Genomic DNA, 24763 nt, shown 5'->3' with positions numbered 1-24763 from the left:
GAAAGAGGGGTGGCAGCTTGGCAAACATTTACTCAAGCCGGTTAAAATGTAAAGATGTCAGTTTTGGTAAATTCAAATCCTTTGAGTATCTCACCGTTGTTATTCATGGAGATTCTCACGTTCTAGTATTATCCGTGTATAGACCTCCTAAATTCAACGCGTCTTTCTTTGAGAAATTCTCTGACTTAATGTCAATTTTAATTACGAACTATGACACGCTCTTAATAGTCGGCGACTTTAATTTTCATTTAGATAATCAGTGTGACCAAAAAGTAAAAGAATTCATGAACATCCTGGACTCTTTTGATTTGAGACAGCTCGTTAATAAGCCTACACATAAAGCAGGTCATACGTTAGACTTAGTAATTACTAAAGGACTAAAAGTTGATATAAAGCAGGTCATTGATACGGGTCTATCAGACCATTTTCTTCTACTTTTTAATATAGAAATAATGATAGAAAACTCTCATGAGAAGCATATTGTTAAAAAACGCTTCTTTGACTCATCAGCAGCTTTAAAACTTACAAACATTCTAAGCAATCAGTCCGTTTATAGTGCCAACTATAATAGCGAGGATAATGTAAATAGTAAGGTGGAAAGATTTAATACTAAGTTGAGAGCTGCTGTTGACTATTCTTGATAAATTTCAGTCAGGTTTTAGAACAAATCACAGCACAGAAACTGCGCTCGTTAAAGTAGTAAATGACTTGCGGGTAAATGCAGACAGAGGCCATTTATCTGTTCTCATCCTCTTAGATCTGAGTGCCGCATTTGACACCATTGATCATAATATTCTTAGAAATCGCCTTAGTGAATGGGTGGGCCTCTCTGGCAGTGTCTTAAATTGGTTTGAATCCTACCTGGCAGGGAGAAAATTCTTTGTTAGTTGTGGTAATTACAACTCAAAGACCCATGATATCCTATATGGTGTTCCACAAGGCTCTATCCTGGGTCCGCTGCTCTTCTCAATCTACATGCTTCCGTTAGGTCAGATTATCTCAGGGCACAACGTGAGCTACCACAGCTATGCTGATGACACACAGTTGTATTTATCAATAGCACCTGATGACCCCGATTCTATTGATTCACTAACACAATGTCTGACTTTTATTTCAGAATGGATGAATAGTAACTTTCTCAAGCTAAATAAAGAGAAACTGAAATCTTAGTGATTGGCAATAATGGATACAATGAGGCTATTAGAAATAAACTGGATGCATTAGGATTAAAGTCAAGATGGAGGTAAAAAGTTTAGGGGTAACTGTTGACTGTAATCTGAATTTTAAATCGTATATTAATCAGATCACTAGGACAGCATTTTTTCACTTAAGAAACATAGCAAAAGTTAGACCACTTATATCACTGAAAGATGCTGAGAAATTAGTTCATGCGTTTGTTTTCAGTTGACTAGATTACTGTAACGCACTCCTCTCAGGACTACCCAAAAAAGACATAAATTGTTTGCAACTAGTGCAGAATGCAGCTGCTAGAATCCTAACAAGGAAAAGAAAATCTGAGCACATTTCTCCAGTTTTGATGTCACTACACTGGTTACCTGTGTCATACAGAATTGACTTTAAAATTCTGTTTGGTTTATAAAGCCTTAAATAATCTCGCCCCATCTTATATATCGGAATGTCTGACGTCTTATATTCCAAATCGTAACCTCAGATCCTCAAATGAGTGTCTCCTTAGAATTCCAAGAGCAAAACTTAAAAGAAGTGGTGAGGCGGCCTTCTGCTGTTATGCACCTAAAATCTGGAATAGCCTGCCAGTAGGAATTCGCCAGGCTAATACAGTGGAGCACTTTAAAAAACTGCTGAAAACACATTACTTTAACATGGCCTTCTCATAATTTCACTGTAATTTGATACTCTGTATATCCAATTCATTATAATAACTATCCATGGTAGCTCTAAAATCTGTACTAACCCCTATTCTCTCTTCTGTTTCTTTTTCCGGTGTCCTTTTGATGGTGGCTTTCGCCACCACCATCTACTCAAAGCACCATGATGTTCCAACAGTTAAGAATTAAAAGCCAGAAGTCTGCATGTCCATCATCATCAAGTCCTTCCGTGAGAACCCTAGACACAAGAGGACTATTTAATTTCTGTTAGGTAGACTGCCCAGAGGGGACTGGGCGGTCTCATGGCCTGGAACCCCTGCAGATTTTATTTTTTTCTCCAGCCGTCTGGAGTTTTTTTTTGTTTTTTCTGTCCACCCTGGCCATCAGACCTTACTCTTTTTTTTATGTTAACTAATATTGTCTTATTTTAATTTCTTATGTTGTTATATTTTTTTTTTATTTATTTACTGTTCTTCATTATGTAAAGCACTTTGAGCTACTTTTTTGTATGAAAATGTGCTATACAAATAAATGTTATTATTATTATTATAAGAGTGTGAAAAATGATAAATTTCTATTACAATTGAGAATATTGAGACTTTGAACATCTAAATTGAACCTTACATTTTAATGTTTGAAATATTTTATGCAACTATTCTTTATTAGGTACTTCCACCTCATGAAGTAAATCATTACATTTGTTAGATTAGGTAGCCAATAAGAAGGATTTGGAAATGTAAATAAAAGCAAAATCTTAAGCACAGGGAGCAAAATGTTCAATATAATTACAGTACACAAATATTTTATTTTCTTTGTCTATCTAGGGCACTCAAAATGTAAATAAATGTAACTAAATGTAAAAGTTAATGAGCAGTGATATAGGTTTTCATTATATTCCTGTCATTAAAGCTAGGAATATCCTTTCAATGATTATTTTTTTACTAATTTTATCAGTCATGCTGTTACTCTGTTCCTTATGTATAAGATGTATGCAGTTCGATTTTGTGGTCTTAATGGATGCGATTAAAAATGAAGCTCATTAAGCAAGCACATTTATGCATTTTAAAAGCCTGGATCTTGGAGACGTGATTTTCTTATTGGTGTCTTTTTCACTTTTTCCACAGAATGCTGCTCCTTTTCCTACACATATTTACTTTCCCGTATTCCCAGACCCAAGATCCTAGACTTGATTGGATGTGGGAAGAGTTTAAATATATGTACAATAAAGAATATGCCACTGAGGTAATCAAGCATGCAATGATTTTCTTATTAAATATTTATTTAAGGCTGTCCCACACCATCATCATTTTGACATTCACATTAATCCCTTTCCCCAAAAAGGTGAAATTAAGAAGCAGTAAGCGCAAGGAAACAATCCAAAATCTTAAATTTCTTTGAGGGATAAAAAAATATCTTTATTTAAACTGAATTGCCATTTTTTTACAGAATAGCAAGACAGGGCTAAGTATTTTACAGTTTCAAATAGGATAACAAATCCAGTACAAAGTGGTGCAGGTAAGGCCAATTGAGCAAGATTAGACAGTAAGTCTAATGTCACAGCCAATGCCACTTTATGCAACTCCTAATGCAGGGAATATTAGATTTTCTGACCACAGTCACTGATCTTATCACCAGACTATGTCAATTTAAACTACTAAAAATAGCTTCCCATGTCACATGTTTGGTTTTTTTAAGCAAACTTTAAATATGCTTCATGTTATGGGAACTTTTTTTAATGTGACCATCAGGATGTTTTATATCACAAGCTCCACGTGGTTATTAACATGTAACAACTTAGTGACCCAGATATCCTAAATAACAGCACACATACAAAACAAACACATATACGTACATACGTACATTCATGTAACAACATACAAAATTGTGGAAAAGATGAAATAATAATAAAATAATGTATAAATAATAAGCCAAAAATGGAGAATTATTATTATTGTTGTTATTATTGGTAGCAGTAGTGGTAGTATTGTCACAAAGTACAGAGGAATTCTTCCTTGCTGGTCTTATGATGAGAAACAAGAATGTATTCAAATACAGAACTTCATTTGGCTTAATAAAAACACAAATTTGCTTACCTGATGTTCTTGTTACTCCTCCTTCAGTAGCATCCCATCCAGTCTTCTGCCTGTTATTGTCAGGATACATTCAGCTAGCTACAACCCTGACCAGGAAATAGTAGGCAAACTAAATATACATATGTATGTTTTCAAACCCTGAAAATATTATATACAGTACAACTACTGTATACATTATATGGTACTGTACAGTACAGTAGTACTGACATGTCTGAAATGCACATTTTATGTGTCTATGGTACAAGTTCAGGCACCCTAACAGAAATGTTTCAAGGGCAATATGCTGCCTGAGTAGTAGTAAGAGCTTTTAAAATAATATAAAATGCAATATTATACTCATAACTGTTCATAAAGCACGCATTGAATGTTCATAAGCTGCAATGATTTCAGAACATTTAATTCATTATTTAAAACTAAGCATTCCACTAATAATGAAAAGTTTTTTTAACCAATCATACTAAGCATGTTTTGCATTCATTGTGACTTACTTCTCACTTTATTTTAATTTAGAGAAAGGAGGCATATCACAGACAAATCTGGGAGAGAAACCTAAATGATATCAATAAACACAACTTTAGGTTCACGTTGGGATTTGAAACCTACACAATGAGAATGAACAGCATGGGGGATTGGGTGAGTCCTGATAATGGTTCATTTTAAAAGCTTGATGATTTTTGGAATTTGTTCTATGTGTCTGTTCAGCAATAGAAACCTAACATTGAAGCAATGAAGTATCCATCTGTCTTAATCCACCTGCACTATTGAAGTAGCACTGAAGGGGCCAACTGTCATGTGTACAGAGCCCAGGGAAATTCACACTTCCATGTGCTAATCAACATGCCACACAGCTCTATGATTAGTGAGTATTACAGCTTTACCTCGAAATGTCTGTCCTTCTTACCTGCAAACTGAATATTACAATTCTACATTCTCTTGGCCAAAGTAACCAGATATAATAATCACCTTCACTTGAGTATAGGTGTATACATGTTTCAGTGACTTTTTTTCTTTTATTTATTGAACGTCCTGAAAGCATTCCTTCCATTAATAAAAAGCATTTTGCATTTTTTACATTTTATTTATCACTGTGCCTTTAAACCTTTCTTTAAATGAGAGAAGCATTGAGTCTCAGTGAATTCCCTCTTATGATTTTGTTTGCCTGTTTAATGTATTCAGATATGTCTGCAGACATTATTGCTTTGCTTTTTTCCCCCTGTATTGGCTTGTGCTGTGATCCGCTGGATGTGAATGCTCTGGTCCTGCTTTACTCTTTGTGTTGTATCTTGCCTCCATGTCCTGTTTGATTTCTGGTTTTGTAATTGAACTTAAACACTTTAGACTCAGGCATGGCTTAGTTTTGGAGCTAGTTTATCCAACTAATCTCTCAACAGTCTTTTTTTTTTTTTTTAATTTTATTGAATTTATTAAGGGCAGTACGGTGGTGCACTGGTAGTGCTGCTGCCTCACAGTTAGGACACCTGGATTCGCTTCCCGGGTACTCCCTGTGTGGAGTTTGCATGTTCTCCCCGTTTCCTCCGGGTGCTCCGGATTCCTCCCACTGTCCAAAGACATGCAGGTTAGGTGCATTGGCGATCCTAAATTGTCCCTAGTGTGTGCTTGGTGTGTGGGTGTGTGTGTGTGTGCCCTGCAGTGGGCTTCCGCCCTGCCTGGGGTTTGTTCCTGCCTTGCGCCCTGTGTTGGCTGGGATTGGCTCCAGCAGACCCCTGTGACCCTGTGTTAGGATATAGCGGGTTGGACAAAGACTGACTGACTAAATTTATTAAAATCAAATAACACTCCATACACATAACTCGAGATTTACAAAAATAAAAAAAAAAGGTAAAAGGTTTGAAAAAAATCAACCCCCACCCCTGAGAAAGAGAGTTAGGTCAGCAGTCTAAAACCTTATGCTAGTAAAGACAAATGAATAGATGAAATAATAAATGAATAAAGATAAATGGAGTAAAAGAGGAGAGAGAACCTCCTTTCTCAATTTAAATGCTTATTCTAAAATGTTATATATAGGATATATGACTCAGGCGCTGCCGCGAGTGGCAACCTTTCCAGCAGCTCCGTGTACGACTTTATCTTTCTACCTTTTTCTCTATTTCACTGATCACTCCTACCACTTTCTTTTATATGGACTCGTTCCCTGGACACTTTTTACTACATTTTACTACTTGGACATGGATTTTTACACGCCGAGACTCATCTATTCAGGTACTCAGCTTCAAGCGCTGAGAACAAATGCCCACGCCGGTGTGGTTCCCTATTTACCTGACGAGGTAAGAAGACGGTATAGTGGCAGCAGAGCCGGCACTAAGCTAAAGGCTAAGCATCTTGCGAGAAAGTGGCGATACAAGCCTTCGGTGCCTTCTGTGGTCCTGGGAAATGTGAACTCACTACCAAATATGATCAATGAACTGGCTGCGCTGGTGAAAAATGTCAGGACCTACAGAGAATGCAGTTTGTTGTGTTTTTGCAAAATGTGGCTAACAACTAACATCCAAGATGCTAACGTGGAGCTTCCCTGGTTTAGCACAGTTAGAGCGGACAGAGACGCAAATACCTGCGGGAAGCGGAAAGGAGGAGGACTCGCTCTCTATGTAAATACAAGATGGTGCAACTCTGGACATGTAAACATCAAAATCTCCACTTGCTGCAGGGACATTGAACTGTTGGCCGTAAGTCTGCGTCCCTATTACTTGTCCAGAGAGTTTGGACGTGTCGTTGTTGTTGTTACCGCGTGCAGAAGGAACTCCGTGTCCAGCTCAGGGCAACGAAAGAGCAGTACAGGAGAAAGCTGGAGCAGAAGTTGCAGAACAACAGCATGAAGGAAGTGTGAGACGGGATGAAGATCATCACTGGCTGCAGCTCGAAGTGGGGTGCCACCATTGAGGGAGATGTGGAAAGAGCAAACCAGATGAACAGGTTTGACCCCCCCTAACCCACTCTCACCTCGGAGTACTGCACCCTCCACCCATCCTTCTGCTTATACCAGAAAAGGAGAGAGTTTCCCCCCACCCACAATTACAGCAGCCCAGGTAAGCAGAGAGCTGAGGAGACTTCATGCCAGCAAAGCAGCGGGTCCAGATGGAGTATCGCCATGACTGCTGAAGGCCTGTGCGCTGGAGCTGGGGAGTCCTCTACAGTGCACCTTCAACCTGAGCCTGGAACAGGGGAGAGTCCCCAGGCTTTGAAAAACATCTTGCATCACCCCAGACCCAAAGGTGTCACGTCCTAGTGAGCTGAATGACTTCAGGCCTGTCGCTCTGATGTCGCATGTGATGAAGACCATGGAGCGGCTGCTGCTTCACCACCTGAGGCCACATGTCCGCCATGCCCTCGACCCTCTGCAGTTCGCATACCAGGAGAAGGTGGGAGCGGAGGACGCCATCATCTATATGCTACACCGATCCCTCTCCCACTTGGACAGAGGCAGTGGTGCAGTAAGAATTATGTTTCTGGACTTCTCTCTTCAACACAATCCAACCTCTGCTCCTTAGGGACAAGCTGACAGAGATGGGAGTAGATTCATACCTGGTGGCATGGATCGTGGACTATCTTACAGACAGACCTCAGTATGTGCGTCTCGGGAACCGCAGGTCTGACATTGTGGTCAGCAACACAGGAGTGCCACAGGGGACTGTACTTTCTCTGATCCTGTTCAGCCTATATACATCGGACTTGCAATATAACTCGAAATCCTGCCACGTGCAAAAGTTCGCTGAAGACACTGCTATTGTGGGCTGCATCAGGAGTGGGCAGGAGGAGGAGTATAGGAACCTAATCAAGGACTTTGTTAAATGGTGCAACTCAAACCACTTACACCTGAGCACCAGCAAAACCAAAGAGCTGGTGGTGGATTTTAGGAGGACCAGATCCCTCCTGGACCCCGTGATCATCAGAGGTGACTTTGTGCAGAGGGTGCAGACCTATAAATACCTGGGAGTGCAGCTGGATGATAAATTGGACTGGACTGCCAATACTGATACTATGTGTAAGAAAGGACAGAGCAGACTATACTTCCTTAGAAGGCTGGCGTCCTTCAACATCTGCAATAAGATGCTGCAGATGTTCTACCAGACGGTTGTGGCAAGTGCCCTCTTCTAGGCGGTGGTGTGCTGGGGAGGCAGCATAAAGAAGAAGGACACCTCACGCCTGGACAAACTGGTGAGGAAGGCAGGCTCTATTGTAGGCATGTAGCTGGACAGTTTGACATCCGTGGCAGAGTGACGGGCGCTGAGCAGGCTCCTGTAAATCACGAAGAATCCATTGCATCCACTGAATAGTATCATCTCCAGACAGAGGAGCAGCTTCAGTGACAGACTGCTGTTAATGTCCAGCTCCACTGACAGACTGAGGAGATCATTCCTCCCCCACACTTTGCGACTCTTCAATTCCACCAGGGGGGGTAAATGTTAACGTTATACAAAGTTATTGTCTGTTATACCTGCATTTTTATGACTGTTTAATTTATTGTTTTTTTATCAGTATGCTGCTGCTGGAGTATGTGAATTTCCCCTTGGGATTAATAAATTATCTATCTATCTATCTATCTATCTAGATCCTGCCAGGTTTCGAAAAAGGTTTATACAGATCCTCTACATGCGTATTTGATTTTTTCCACTTTCAAATAGTATATAACCTCAGTTACCCATTGACTTAGAATAGGAGAGTTAGGATTCTTCCAATTGAGCAAGATAAGTCTACGTGCCAATAGTGTAGTAAAGGCGTTCACAGCTTGTTTGTCCTTCTACACTTTAAGCCCATCTAGGAGTACACCAAACACAGCTGTTAGTGGATTAGGAGGGATTGTGACACCAAGGCTGTCTGAAAGGCATTTAAAGATCCCCTAGCAGCACCTACTGTACCCAACAGGACCGTGATACCAAACTCCATGTCCTATGGTGCCCTAGCAGGAATCCGGGGCACCGCTACCCTCCAGGGAAGCTGCCATCCAGGATCTTGGGGGAGGCATTGTCCCAAAGTAGCTGTCTTCCCCCATCCTGCCACTCTCTGGGCATCCAGCCATCCCTTACAATACATATACATATATAACAAATGAAACAGCCTAGTACAGTAACTCCAAAGACAAAGGTTTAGTTCCTGGTTGGTCATTACTTGTGTGAAGTTTCCACAATCTCCTATGCCTGCAGCTTTCTTTGGAGGACCCAGTTATGAATGAAATGGATTCTAGATGTGAATGAATGAATTCCAAAATGTGGGGCTCCCCTAGCCTCTTCTACACCACTCTGCTTTATCCCAGCAAGCTCATTCATTTGGCAACATACATCAAAATGCATCCCATTCATTGCAGGCTAAAAGCACCAAAGTATTATTTTTGAACTGTTCTTACTTTCTTGATATCAGCTGCTTTTCTTATATCTCTTCATGTAAAAACAACTGATTCCCAAAAATATCTACAGTATACAAGTGTTTAAACATGTGCTTTACTTGTTATGGTAGCTTAATAAATCTGACTTTAGTTTGTGCTCTTTCTTATTCAAAATACTGCAGAGATGCAATAATTTAGGAACATTTACACCCACGTTTGCTTCATGATAATGCATGGATTTTACAGGCATACATTGAATCATGTGAGCAGTTAGGAAGAGTGTCATTATAGGAATTTTGCAACTGAGATAGGAAAGTGGAGTTTCCCAGATATTCAAAAACATTATGCAGTATCTACATGAGAGGAATGTGCCTTTTTGTATCACCCTGTGCAAAAAAGGTTCATATAACATTGCTGTGTCTTAGAAGCTGAGAGTGCACCATCGTAATCATTTCAAGTCATTTTACAGAGTATTAGATAATGTTACTTATAGCTGTTAATATTTCCATAAATTAGATGTTTTTTCATAATACACAATGTCAGTTCACTTCTGAGCTCCATCTAACTTTCAGTCAGTTCAGTATTGTTGTTTTTTTGTTTAGTCTGTAAAATGCTTTCTGATAGTGTGTACTGACAATGGCAGTATATAAAAGATTTATGGATTGATTGATGGATTGGTGAAGACACATACTAGCATAGTGTTTAGAACTGCTTAGTTACAGTTCCAGAGGTCTTGATTTGACTCCCATCTGGTCACCATCTACTGTATATGTAGTTTACATGTACAGTACTCCCTATGTCCACTTTTTTATCTCACACATGTCAGGAATTTGCTTGTTTAATTTGCTAATCATATTAACCTAGTCTATTTTGCATGTTTGTGTGTGTGTGTGAATTGACCGTTCTCCAAATCAAGCATGGTTTGCTAATGCATAATCTGATTTACTGTAATGCGAAAGACTATAAAATGGGTGAATGCATATGTGGATGACTGACTGTTGTGTTTTTTTCAGGAAACAATTGAAGAATCTTCTAGGGACATTTCAGGTAAATTATTCCATACTCCAGACAATAAAAAAGGCTTCCATATATATAATAACACCAAGCTTCCAATATCAATTGACTGGATTGAAAAAGGATATGTTACAAAAGTCCGCTCTCAGGTAAATATAACGTGTCTTCTAGTACTTTCTAAAATGCTTTAATTTTAAATCATTAATACTGATAAGAACACAATTTTCCTTGGACGTTACTTGCATCCCCCAGGTGTGACTGCACAAGAATTAGATACCAGAACTTGAGGAAGGATTTTTACCTCATTGTTAAACAGAAATGTACTTGTATTCATACTAAATTGTTAGGTTGCCTTCTATTTCAGTTCAAGCTATCTGATTAGATGAGGACATCAATCTGTTTCCACTCATGCATTCATCCATTTTGCACTGACTTTACCAGATTTTACCTTTAAAAGTGACATACGAGTTACTACATAAAGTTTGGTGTTCACCTAGAAGAATGCATAATATTAATGTTTACCAAAAGAAATGTATTTTACATTACCTGTGTCTGCTTTATAATCTGTAATTTTCGTTCTTCTTCTTCCTCTTTTTTACACTTCTGTGTGGGGTTGATATGCTTGATCAACCTTCTCCATATAGCTCAGTCCTGCACCTACGTCTCTGTCAGACCTAGTGTTGATCAGCAAATTTTGCCAAAGCAATATTTGCAGCAAATTTGCTGCATTCGTGTTTGCCCTTGTTCATTGAATTATTTACTGATAATTTCGGCCACTTTAGGAGAACTTTTTACCCAGAACCCCATAATGCTTTGTGAGGCCACGGCGACATCCCTTGGAGGTGAAACAGCCAACATTTAAATGGACTGCCCCCCGGAAATAGAATGCTGATCATTTGTATGACAGATTCTGTGGAACTTAGTTAGTGGTAGAACAGATAAATAAGAAATGCAGATTCCCAAAATTTTATTTTTATGAAACCTTTAGAGCATAAATAATGAGTTATCTCTGCTTGTCGCCAAATATGCAGGTCAATCTTCGCATTCAACGTCAGCATAAGAGAAGGAGGTGCATGCCCTATGCATACATATTTAGCCATATAGAGGTAAAAAACAAACATTAAAGTAACCTGATGCCCCCCCCAAAAACAACAGGAAACTATGACATAATAATAATTACAAAGGATTTATTGCTATGTACAAGATGTTTCTATCTTTTTGATAGAAGAAAAAGTGCAAAGTATCGGCACAGACAGTTTGAAGAGCCTTCAGAGTGACTTCAGAAAATAAAACGAACCATCGACTTCACTAATGACAAGCCACTTTGAATTTTCAGCCTTTAAAAGACATATATACTGTATATTTTCTTTTGACTACAATTTTGGCATTTCCGCTTTGTTTTGATGAAATTTATGATTGCGCAACTCCGACTGCATTCTTTTTTCTTTGATCTCATGGAGGCACGGTGGTGCAGTGGTTGGCACTGCTGCTGCACAACTCATGTCACCTTTAAGCACACAATAATTGGTCCAGTACAGTTGGCACACGTTTCCCTATCTCTCAGGGATACTTTAAAGATGATTGCACCATTATAATTTAGACAAATCTAGTTCAGTTAATCCTTCCCCATTGACTTCAATGCATTTCTCCAAGTTCGGCGATATTCACATATGCTTTCATGATTTCTCTGAACTCAAGCGGAAGCAAACACTGTCTAGTTCATTCATCACTAGTCAGACCCTTTTACTTCAGATCTTGTTTTGCTTTATCCATTCACCTCCACTTTGGCCTCTGTCATTTTCCCAGTACTTCCATTCCCATCAGTCTTTGGCCCACATATTCATTGCCTCTCCTCATCACATTTCCATACCACTTTAACCTACTTTCCTGTACTTTCTTAGATATCACTTCCCACCTTTATTGTGCCTTTGATTGTCTCATTTGTAATTCCAAGCATTCATCTCAACATTCTTATTTCTGCCACAACTAACTTCTTCTCCTGTGCTACCTTTACTGTCCATGTCTCAGCCTCTTACATCATTGGTGGTCATACCACTGTCTATCCTATGAAAATATGAAACTTCAAATAAAATATTTCTCTCTCTTTTATCCGTCAGTGTAATGAAAATAGCATCTTTGGCGTCCTTATTATGTGAAATCCTAACATATTAAACTCAGTCAAATTCACTGATTTAATTAATAAATAATTTAATTAATTCTGTTTAAACACTTCACGTACTCTATATACTGTGACAGGTAACAGGATTCCATGTACCCATCCAGTGCTGCCTGCCATTGGCCTCAGAAATTCTTCTAGTCTCCAACATCCCCAACTCCCAATATCTCTTCTATTTTAATGACCCTGGAGTAGTCATCTCTGGCACATTCCACAAACTAATGAGATACAGGAACATCTAGCAGTCACTGACCCATGTTGTGTTGCTTTTGAAGGTCCTTACTGCTAGGAGACTGACAGATCTCTAACAGCTATATACACCCACCTTATTATAAACTTGAGTACTGGTAAAAACACAAAACTAATAGTTTTTCTTGACCATGACTAAAACAATGCAGAGTAAATATAACTTTTGAGTGAAATATTCATTTATACTCTCTTCATCTACAATTCTCTCTCTGTGCGCAATCACCTACATGACCATCATGTGGGACCATTTGTCACACCTATCTAGTTCCCTGATGCCTACTCACTGTTTTTAGGTCTGAAATAAGAAAAGAAGTACACAACTCACTTGCATGTTTCTTACTCTACTCTGAGCCTTTCCCGGATGTCTGCACTTCTCGCCTTATCTCTAGTGGGGAGACCAGCCACCCTACAGAGAAAGCTCATTTTGGCCACTTGCACCTGCAATCTCATTCTTTTAGTCATTGCCCAAAGTTCATGACCATAGGTGAGGGTAGTGATGTAGATCAACTGGTAAATCGAGACATCAGTAGTAGCAACCACATAAATGCACTCACTGCCCCTATTCATATATCAGTTTCACCATCCTTTTTCCCCTCACACGTAAACAAGACCCTAGGGTACTTAAACTCCTCCACTTGAGGCAGTAACTCACCTCCCACTCATAAAGGACATTCTCCCTTTATCCTACTGAGGACCATGGCCTCAGATTTGGTTGTGCTGATCCTCATTCCTGCTACTTCACACTGCGGTTGCAAATTGTCTGAATGTATGATGGAGTTTACAGTCCGATGAAACCAACTGAACCACGTCTTCTGCAAAAAGCAGTGACACTGAACTGGACTCCTTCTGCTCCCAAGCTGAACCTTGATATCCTGTACATGAAAATCACCAACAGGACAGGAGACAAAGCACAACCCTCGTGGAGTCCCATACCCAATGGAAACATTGCTGATGTTTATCTGAGTATGTGGACATACTGTAGTTTTCACTGTGATTATACAGGGACCAAATAGCCCTTATTGGGAGCTCTGGAACCCCATACTCTCCAAGCAATAAAGCGCCAACAAACCCCTCAATGAACAAGGACATACACCATCTCTAAGTCCACAAAACACATCTAGACCAATTGAGCAAACTCCCATGCACCCTCCAGAATCCTCATGAGGATGAAAAGCTGATCCACCTTTCCATGGCCTGAGGTTCCACAATTGGGTGGAGTCTCCTTTCAGTACCCTGGCACAAGCTTTTCCAGGATGGCTGAGGAGTGTAATCCCCCAATAGCTGAAGGACACCCTCCTGTCCCCCTTTTTAAAAATGGGAACCACCACCCCGGTCTGGCACTCCAGAGGCTCAGCTCCCAATGACCATACAACATTCAAAAGGTGTGTCAGTCATGACAGCCCAACAATGTCCAGAGTCTTGACCATTTCTGGGCAGATCTCATCCAAACCTGAGATTTCACCACTGCGGAGCTGCTTAACTAAATCAGTGACCTCCCTCAGGGAAATGGGAATTGATCCCCCATTAGCTTCTGGCTCTGTGTCCTCCACAGAGCTTGTGTCCATTGCGTTCAGGAGCTCCTCAAAATGTTCCTTCCACCTCCAGACAACATCCTCATTCTGGGACAGCACTTTTCCATCCTGGGTGAATCCCTGCGTTCCTTTTCTGAGTCGCCTGATGGTTTGCCAGAACCTCTTTGAGTCTGATTGACAGCTACCATGGTCTTTCCAAACTCCTCCCACACCCAGGTTTTTGCTTCCCTGACTGCCAAGGACGTAAACCCTTTGGCCTGTTAGTACCTTTCTGCTGCTTCCGGAGTCTTCCATGCTAACCATACACAGAAGGCTTCCTTTTTCAGCCTGATGGCATCACATTGCACCTGGCCCCTATTCCTCCTGCAGGTGATGGGCCCACAGCTGCAACACACAGGAAACAAAGTAGAAAATGATTAACATAAATGGAAGCCAAAAACATCTGTCCATTAATGAAGTGTTTAACTATGACCAGTTGACAATAAAGAAGAGGAAAACTAAAATTCCAGCATCATTCCTGGAGAAAATAAACATAGGGGGGGCCTTATAGTGTAGTGGGTCCACAGCTCACGTCAAAAAGGCCACTTTTTAAATATATAATTGCCGTACTTGTGGCTTAGTGAGGGGGCATGGTGTGTGTGGAGCAGTTCCCAGGTGATGCGTGATGCGGATGGTCCTCACTTAAGTGCACAGTTGAGGAGTAGTCCGCATCCGTAATTGGTGCTGGGAGCTGCTAATTGCCACATCTGATCCACGTCCCCATAATAAATAGAAGCGCGAGGCGGCTAGGGAGGAGGAAAAAAGAAAAGGAAAAGACATACGGAGGTTAGAAGTAGAAGGCGGCAGGAAGCAGCAAGGAGAAGCCTCTAAATGAGTGAGCAAATGTGCTCTCTGGAGAGATAGGCAACTGGACAGTGAGCCCTCGTGGGGTGTTTGGCCGGCACCCCAGGAGCAATTAGTAGTGGTCGCTCCCGCTGAGCATTTTGAGGAGCAGGGGTGACCAGAAGGAAGATGGCTCGCTGCGTAAGGCCAAGAAGGCATCGGGAGTCAGGACTTGGGATGTGAAAGCCCCAGTGTGAGCGCCCTGGTCTCTGGGGAGCGCAAGTCGCAGTTTGGTGAAGCCTATCGGAGCCAGGGATCGGTGAGGTGAACAGACCAGCAGGAGAAGGCAGAGAGAAGGTCAGCTGCAGGTTGGGTGGCTCCCCTGGTGCATAGCCTGGCCGGGAGAAGCAGGGGAGTCACCAGTAGCAGAAAGGCACCGGGCTGATTTGTTTAAAGAGACAGCTTCCAGCCATTGTTTTAACCTCGTTGTTTGTTAAAGGATTTTTTTTCTAATGGATTTTAACCTCCACTTTTCACCTATTTTATGCATTATTTATTTAAGACGTATTTTTGAGACACTGCACTTATTTATTTGAACACTGTTTTGTTTTGTTGTTTTTAATAAAAGCACTTTGCACTTTTTGCACCATCCCCTTGCTTTGTTGTGCCTCACTGTCTAGCTCATCGGTGACATTACAGACGCTGTCGGGTTCAGAGCTTCCAGAAGATTAATGGGAGCATGGAGTAGAACCCGCATCGTCACAGGCCTAAAGTCAACCGTAGATAGAACGGCAAAAACAAAGTCAGACGCAGTCACGGTCCTGGAGACCTCAGCATTCTGTAATAGAGTCTGTGCTGAGCCAGCCTATCTGATTAGAGAATATCCTCGGAAGACTTTCTGTTCTGGTCTCTGGGACATCGAACTGTTGTCTTGTAGTTTTCTCTGATTTTAACACTATTCCTTTGTGTCACTATCACTTGTTTTCTTTGCATTATCTATTAGTCAGTCAATATCTATTTTTTATAGGATCATTACCAGCATGCAACATCACAATGTATTGCATTGGGCTTTTAAGATTATAATAGACTAGACAAAGAGCCAGTTTCGACAACGTAAGATGAAACGGGCACGAGTGGAATAGTATAATATATAATAAGTATAAGCACCACAAACCTGATATAGGTGTATTGAATGAATGCGTAATTAGGCCTCAAGCTGTAGTCGAAATCGCCTTTCAGGCCTCTAGAGCTTTAATCGAAGTCGCCTTTCTCTTTGAATTTTCGCGGCCGTAGTCACCGTTCTCTTTGAATTTTCGCGGCCGTAAATCTGCCGCCTGCCGCAATGTCGGTCTCATAAGGTTTTTCGGGCAGCTGCACAGAAGGCGACTGCTCATTCGGCTTCGGACATGCGCAGAAGGAGACTGCGCATTCCGTACCACAAACCTGATATAGGTGTATTGAATGAATGCGTAATTAGGCCTCGAGCTGTAGTCGAAATCGCCTTTCAGGCCTCTAGAGCTTTAATCGAAGTCGCCTTTCTCTTTGAATTTTCGCGGCCGTAAATCCGCCGCCTGCCGCGATGTCGGTTTTGTAAGGTTTTTCGGGCAGCTGCGCAGAAGGTGACTGCGGATTCGGCTTCGGACATGCGCAGAAGGCGACGTGCGCAGAAGGCGACTGCGCATTCGGCTTCGGACGGACGCGAGTGAGTGAGTGAGTGAGTGAGTGAGTGAGTGAGTGAGTGAGTGAGTGAGTGAGTGAGGAGACTGGCGAATTATGTATTAAGATACTACAGTATCACATGAAACAATTGGAATATTATGAAGAAATGGACATATTTCAGAAACAAAAATAACTATAGGTAGACTATGGATGTATATCTAAAACATTTTGCACTTAAAGCATTGAAATGAGTTAAATAATTCAAGATAGTAATTATGTAAAGCAATGGCAATAGACAAAGTAATATGAGGAGCTGTACTATTTATATTGAATATGGTATGGCTATTGGGTTAATACATATAAACTCATTACCACAACAAAACACAGTGACCAACCATACAGGTATTCTAACAAGAAAGTTATGAAAAATTTTTTCTGTATCAGGCAGCAGTTGTTATGAACAGAGATGGAAGAAGATTGATTGCTAATAATAACCACCCAAGTTCAAAACTGATGAGACAAGATTTAATAAACAGAGCTGATGATATGAGGAAAGAATCAAGTAGAGAAACAAGCAAAAGTGTCAGAAATCAAAATAGTGAAAAAAAACAAAATTTAAGTGTTAGAAGTAAATCTTAGTCAAAGGGCAGAAAAGCACCAGAAATATTTTAAATATTTTAAATGCTGAAACAATAATGGCAGGTGTTTAGGTAGTATCCACAAACATGGACAACTTGTAAGTGTACAACACTGACTTTTATTATACCGTAATGGTAATGATGTCATGCATTGCACACTCCTGGTTATCCTACCTAGCAACATCCTGACAACCAGGCAAACACAAAAGAAGCACAAAATTGCTGTGTGAGAACAAAACTCATGATTAAAAATGTGTCTAATTCAGAAATCAATGTGACTCCCACATCCCTTGACTTTTAAAACCTCCAAAACAACTTTCAATTATTTATAGAGGACAAGGAAAAACTAATGATAAGTAAACACCTGATTATTCTTGTGTTATTATTTTGGTGCTCATTTCTAATGATTAGGAGGTTTAAAGTCATTTCCTTTCAAGTTCAGATGTTTGAGTTACAGGTGAATTAACCAATCATTGTCATTTTTAATATGTTCATTTCTGAGAACATGCTTCATGTCCCGCTTCTTGTATTTGAATTTGAAATCAAAGGACAAGCTCTAATCAAAAGACCAAAAGAAGCAATTGCTTTTGTCTGTTGATCACCATCACATGTCATGTAAAATATTTTACTACAATCCTTACAGGCATTTTGTGAATTTAACATGCAGGTCATGTAGCTTTAAGGTATATAAACTCCTGGATCTGTTAGGTGTGGTATGTAGCAATCTGAATCTCTGTCTACACTCATCTCTTGTCACAACCCAACCCTGAAAATCAATCGCCTTGTAAGTGTCTCATATCGTAAAGCTTTATTGTTTAATGTATACTGTCTGCTATGTGCTGTTTTGTATTTATTGTCTTTGGTTGTACACTTGTAAATACCTGTATGTTTCTCTTGTATATATTTCAGTTTACAATGAGCTGTGTTCAGTAAAATACTTCAAGAACGCACACCTTTGTTGTTTTATGTTAATATACCAAGTTGTTTAGGCCCTCTGTGGCTGAGCTGCACAGTGGCCCAGAGTGAACAGAAAACTGTTCTTTGAAGTGTCCCCTTTTCTCTCTGTTTAATCTTTCTTAATTTATGTATTGCAATTTACATATTTAAAATTTTTGGTCATTTAGGCAATTTAAAAAAAATATGGCTGATACTCAAAAATATATGTTATTACATTATTTCAAAAATGTTTTGTGTAATTTTGCCAACAGTTATTGTTTTCTTTCACAAAAGTATTACGTTACTTCCAAAGATATTGCCTGCTGTGATTGGTAACATTGGGTATGCGCATGCTTCAATCATCTTGTGACAGCTATTGAGAGAGTGACGTTAAGCATGTCCATTGTGTGCAATCAAGTAACAAGAACTGAACTGACATCACAGAAATACAAATAATCATGCATATGCTAAGGGGTAATTTTAATTTCCCCAGTTTAGGGTCACAGGGACTCACTGATCATTGCAGCAGCACCGTGTGTAAGGCAAGAGGTAAAAGTGGTACACTGGACCTTTGCAGGGCTCAGTTACACACCCAATCAGTTAAGAGTGTGCTGAATGGAAACCGGTAACAGAACCTTATAACTAGTGTTTAGTTTTAATCCAGTTATATGCAAATAGATATTTTAAGACAGTGTGATATGGTATCACAGCAGCAAGTGTTCATACCTCAAATCTCCCGGATTTCAGGATGGGAAAATGAGGTGGATGTTATTTACTTCACAGCACATGAAGGACTAAACCTATTTACTTAATTGAGAAGTATTACTGACACATTTGCAGTATTCAGTGTGAAAACAATTGGGGACAGAGAAGATGAGACGAGACAAGTGTTAAAACAGAAAATCATACACAATTACGTAAACTCATTGATGCCAAGTCCATAAGTATATAGGGAGAACATGCAAAACCCTTGCATACCTTGTCCTGTGAGGCAGGAATGACAGCTCTGCACAACCACTTTGACTACGCTAAAGGGACTGTACAAAACTTTAAAATGCTTAAAACTAAATATACAGTATATCTGTAATTTTTGTTCTAGTCATATCACTTGATTGTGCGTGCTTAATCTCTCTATTACTAGCCATCACTAGATGACTGAAGCATTCATGTGCATGACAATAATGGCAGCACCAGGCAATATCCTTGTGAAATTGTGCAATACTTTTGTGAAATAACACAATGATTATTGTGAAATAACACAATTCTTTTGTGAAAAAATGCAATGCTTTTGCTAAATAACACAGACAACATTGCCGTTTTGGTTTTTTTATTTTTTATTTTTACCATCCATTTGTCTTTTGTTTTAAGTACAATATTGATTACCTTATTAGTCAATCTGTTTGTTGAATTGTTTCCTAAAATAAATTTCTAGTTATGTTCAAGGTTTTTGCTTGGTAAGTGTGCACACAAGAAGTTTCATTCCTAACAATATCAAGTTGTGTTACAGCAAGACTTAAAATGTATGTGTTATATCAAAATACTATTAATTAATTGATTTTTTTTTTAATGTCAATGAATTTGTCTCCTAGGGAGACTGTGGTTCCTGCTGGGCATTTAGCGCACTCGGTGCATTGGAAGGACTGATTAAAAAACAAATAAACATACTTGTGGAACTCAGTGCTCAGCAATTAGTGGACTGTTCTTTATTAAATAATGGCTGTCAGGGTGGAACTGTAACAGATGCATTCAAGTACGTCATAAACCGTGGCATTTCATTAGAGTCCAACTACCATTATACAGGGAAGGTGAGTAAAAGATGACATGCCATTTGTGATGGATCTGTGATATATCTAGGAGAAGTGAGTTTGTACATGTACGGTAGGTGGTGTATATGGATGAATGGATGATACATGGATGTTGCAGAAAACACATTTTTTAAAAAACAGCATGAAATGTGACTTACAGGAGCCTAATAAATGAACTTTTAAACACTAGTCATGTCCTTAGCATACATACATTGTGCTGATTCTAGAGACATAGGCCTATATTGCAGAGGGTGGTGACATGGACTCAAAGAAGTGGAAGTGTTATTTTGAAAAAACTATTCCAGAACTGCGAATATTTGAATTCTTGTAAGATGCACACATTGCCGGCAGCAGCCAAGTTGACTTAATGCAAATCATTTTTCTCTGTTGACATTCATTTCAGTTCACGCTCATTTATAATGCATTTGCTTGTTCAGAGCTCATTCTACATGAATTCATACATTGAGGCATGATGCAAGACGAAATGTGAGTAAAGCCAACCAAGCGGAAGTAAGGTAGCACATACAATGTATCTATTATCTGATTAATGCAGATGTACCAAACATACATGTCCTTACCAACACAGTAAAACTCTCGCGTAAAGGAATAAACAAGTAATCAGCCAAATACCTAGCTTGTGTCACATGCCTTTTAAGGGAAGAATGTCACTTTTTATCTTTGCAAACTTGATCATTGTTATTATCATTTTAAAAAAAGAACTCATACAGCCACAGTTAAAGAAAACTGTATCATCCACATTAATAAACAGTAGATCAGATTATCTGACCATGTCTAGGCAAAGAAGAAAGACAATAATTAAAAAAGCATCATCACAAGTAAATTGGAAATAAAAGTGTATGGATTCAGAAGCTTTTAGCTGTTAAATGTGAGGATGGAATATATTTAATATTTGTTTTCACCATTTTGTTTTTAGGTAGCCTCCTGCTCCAGGATTCCTAAAAATCAATTGTTTCCTTGCTCAGGCTATGTCAAGATTCCATTTGGTGATGAAATGGCTCTTCAAGATGCACTTGCTAATATTGGACCCATATCTGTTTCAATTGATACCTCTCCTAAGGGATTTCAATTCTATCACAGTGGTACCAGCATATTATTATTTTTATTTTTTTTTTTAATATTATTATTATTTCTTATATGGACAGACATTTGCACATGTATTATTGTATGATGATTTCCAAAAGTCAGACACCAGAGGAAACAACCAGGAAATGAAAAAGTTAAAATAAGTAGGCGGCGCTGTAGTCAAAAAACAAGCAAATTATGAAATACCAGATATGGTCAGAGCGTTTTCCATCAAGGATAAAACATAAAACTAGAATTGTAGTCATAAAGGAAACTGTAATAAAAGTTATCATTTTTATTCAAGAATCATTGTTGCCAATTGCATCACTATTTTGAGATATTTCTGTATGGTTAAAATAATTAACAAGCTGCCAAATATTTAAATGTTAAATGACATACATAATGACAACATAATTGTGTTTTCAACAGAACAGCAATCCAAAAAATAAAACCAAGGTGGTGATGATAATTATTAACAACTGTAAAAACCCATCCAAAACAGTTAAATTGTTTAACTACACATAAATTGTTGTGAACTCAAGTCCCAAAAAAATGCTCAGTATGCCCACTAAAGGGGGATAACTGTAAAAACCCAACTAGTCCCACAAAAGAACAACACAGAATCTGTATTAAGGGCACAAAGGCAGAGAGAGCAATGTCTTCAAATTAGGCAATAGCAGTAATGAACAAAGTCCCAAAACAAAATCTAAAGAATAATTGAAAAATGGAGCACAAAGGTCAAGCAATCCAGAAATTCACAAAAGCACAACGTGAATGAAAAATGCAACAAAATGGACCAATGCCGGTGCATTCACAATATTCATTGAAGTAGCCATCAACATTTATGGCAGTTCATTGTGAATTCGCTTGTGGTGGTGATGAGTTTCCCAATGATTATTTGCTCTAAGTTTTTGTGAATTTTCTGGATTCTTTGACTTCTCTCTGGATTTGTGGGAGTTGTTTGTCTTGGATGGAAATTCTTTTGCCTCTTCTGCTACATGAAGGTTTATTTTGTTACAGAGCATTTTTGTACAAATAAATCTTTCATTAATAAATATATTACACAGCCCTTCTTCTAAGCAGGAAGGGTTTGACAGTATTTCTTCCCCCACTGGCAGGCATTTTGAGTGCTTGTTCAGGACTTTGTACTTGGGAATTCTTTAGTTCATAATATAAATGACAAACTAAAACATCTTATTTAAGCAAGAGTACTATTGAACCTCAACGAACATTAAAATGTTTTGAAAGATTGCAGTTTGAATGAGCCTAAAAAAAAGCATGTTTGAAAAACTGACACTGCCATCATACTAATGCACTTATATAAACTGCTAAAGTTACATATTAGTAGCAATAGACTGTGATGCTCCAGGCCCACAGCCTATGGGAAACATCCATTTTCCAGAGCATTGGTAGTTCATAACCAAGGATGGAATAGGGAAAGTGAAGACACAACAAGGTGGAGGTACAAAGTGCACAGTTTGTATTTACTAAAAACAACAGTGCCAAAAGTGCATTGCATGAAAATGCTTTCCATTAAAAACAGTTCATAAATAATCGATAAAACACTGCAGTGAGGAAACAAAACAATCAAAAATGAAACCCAATAAACAGACTAAATTCATCCCCTAAAGCCCAGCTCAGTCTTCTTGCCATCTCTTTCAGTAACCCCTAGAAAGCTCATGGAGCCCTCAATCGCCCAAACTCCACCACAGGGCTTCTCCCAATCAGTTTACTCTCTTTTTCACATTGGATTAACTTGTCTGCTCTTCTCTTTCTCTGTTTTCCTTTTGTTTCTTTATCTTTCATTTTTCCCCCTCACTCACCTGATTAGACCCTTTATATGCTAAGGAGTGAAGGAGCTTCTCTCAACGAACCATAGAGGCATGGCTCATGCATACATAAATGGCTAATTAGCCCATTCCCCCGATTACTCCAGGGGTGTGCAATCTTTTCCCCTTACAGTCTAGGGGTGTGCATTTTTTCCTATACTCGTGAGGCAGATCTGCATTATTTTATAGGAAGACCTGCACTTCCCTGATCCACTATGAACCCCTGACATGCTGTGTGATAATGCCCCAATGTAAAACTGTTCCATAAAGAATGTGTGTCCAGCTTCATTTTTATGAAAACTCACATTTCAGTACAGTATATGGGTTATTGAAGTGTTCTGAACATCTTTGCTCATGTTCAGCTGAAGTCAAATCAGAAACTTTGAGAACTCTTAAGAGGTTTCTGGATGAGATATTGGGAAAGCTTAGCTATTAGCTAAATAAATGAGCTTTATGGACTGAATTGTCCCCTCTTGTTTGCAAATTTCCTGTTTTTATATGGGATTGTTTTTTAATGTTGATGTAAATTTACTTGGCTTTCATAACCAAAAAAGAAGTATTATTTTCATTGTCTTTTAGGAATTTACTACAATAAAGACTGCAGTACAAGACCAGACCATTGTGCTTTGTTGGTGGGGTATGGCACTTATGATGGAGAAGACTATTGGATTGTTAAAAACAGGTTAGACAATAATAAGAACAATGTGTGATTAGTGGTATGCACTGAGACAGAAAAATGAGACCACAATCTGCAGAAGGGAAAGGTGTGTCTGTTTTGCTTAAACAGTATAATTTGACTTATAGCAGCACTATAGTCTCCTGAGGTATGCCACCCAACCAAGGACTTCTGAGGTTTCTCACACCTGTCTGGGGTATCTCCCATGGGGCAATTCAGGATAAGGAAATAAACCACTGTTGGTCAAGAGGCTTGGGTCCAGAGACAATGCCGTACATATTGGGGAGTCTGTGTATATGTAGGTAGTGTTTTCCAACCTGCTGCACAAGCTCTGGGTCCTTGCCTATAAGAGAAGATGCTGATGACTATTAACACTAACCATTATATTTATTTCCTTGTTGTCAGCTGGGGTGAAGACTTTGGAGAAGGTGGCTATATTCTAATCGCACGACACAAAAACAACCACTGTGGAATTGCTTCTCGTGCCATATACCCAGTTTAATGATGGCAGACTGTTTCAAGAGAGGCACCACATTCCTAGACTTCATAAGCAGAAATCCACGATTGCCTTATAACATGATGTTTTTGAATCTGCTATAAATTCAAATGAATATATTTGAAGAATATAATGTGTTCATTGTTCACTGGTTTATTTGTTGCAGTACAATAAAACAGTATTCATATTTTACATTTAATTATTCTGTGTTCATCAAAAATGGAGAACATTTTCAATTACTTAGGAGACTGTGAGAAGATGGAATGAATAATTTGCACACCTTCTCTGGAGCACAATTTTTTCAGGAGGCAGCATTTCAGTACTCTGGTAGAGTTGTTTCCATTATTGTGGCTGAAATTGCTGCAGAGGTTGTCACCCATAGTAGTGAAGATGAGGACAAAACATAATATGATAGAAAGATCATAAATTGGGATTGAGTAAATGCAGATGAAATTGGGTCTGCCCATTTGTTTAACACTTTCACACTCATTTTAAGATGTAAATGTCACTGCTTGTTCATATTAAGAGGGCCCTGAGATGGTGTGGGTCAGCTCCATGCTCCCTCTTTGT

At 39.1% G+C, this 24763-nt stretch overlaps 1 protein-coding gene across 1 annotated transcript; it reads left to right on the top strand.

The window, feature by feature from the left end:
- Window positions 1-2981: 2981 nt before the first annotated feature.
- Window positions 2982-24326, top strand: LOC114642795 (procathepsin L-like). Its single transcript, XM_028791603.2, has 7 exons — window positions 2982-3089; window positions 4451-4573; window positions 10292-10441; window positions 19894-20109; window positions 21044-21209; window positions 23601-23703; window positions 24103-24326. The coding sequence occupies exons 1-7, from the start codon at window positions 3042-3044 to the stop codon at window positions 24197-24199; spliced, it is 903 nt and encodes a 300-aa protein (XP_028647436.2). The 5' UTR covers window positions 2982-3041; the 3' UTR covers window positions 24200-24326.
- Window positions 24327-24763: the final 437 nt, after the last annotated feature.

This window comes from Erpetoichthys calabaricus, chromosome 2 (assembly GCF_900747795.2).
Source record: "Erpetoichthys calabaricus chromosome 2, fErpCal1.3, whole genome shotgun sequence".
Taxonomy (NCBI): Eukaryota; Metazoa; Chordata; class Cladistia; order Polypteriformes; family Polypteridae; genus Erpetoichthys; species Erpetoichthys calabaricus.
Note: the sequence above shows the minus strand (reverse complement) of the source record. Positions and strands in the feature narration are given on the sequence as shown.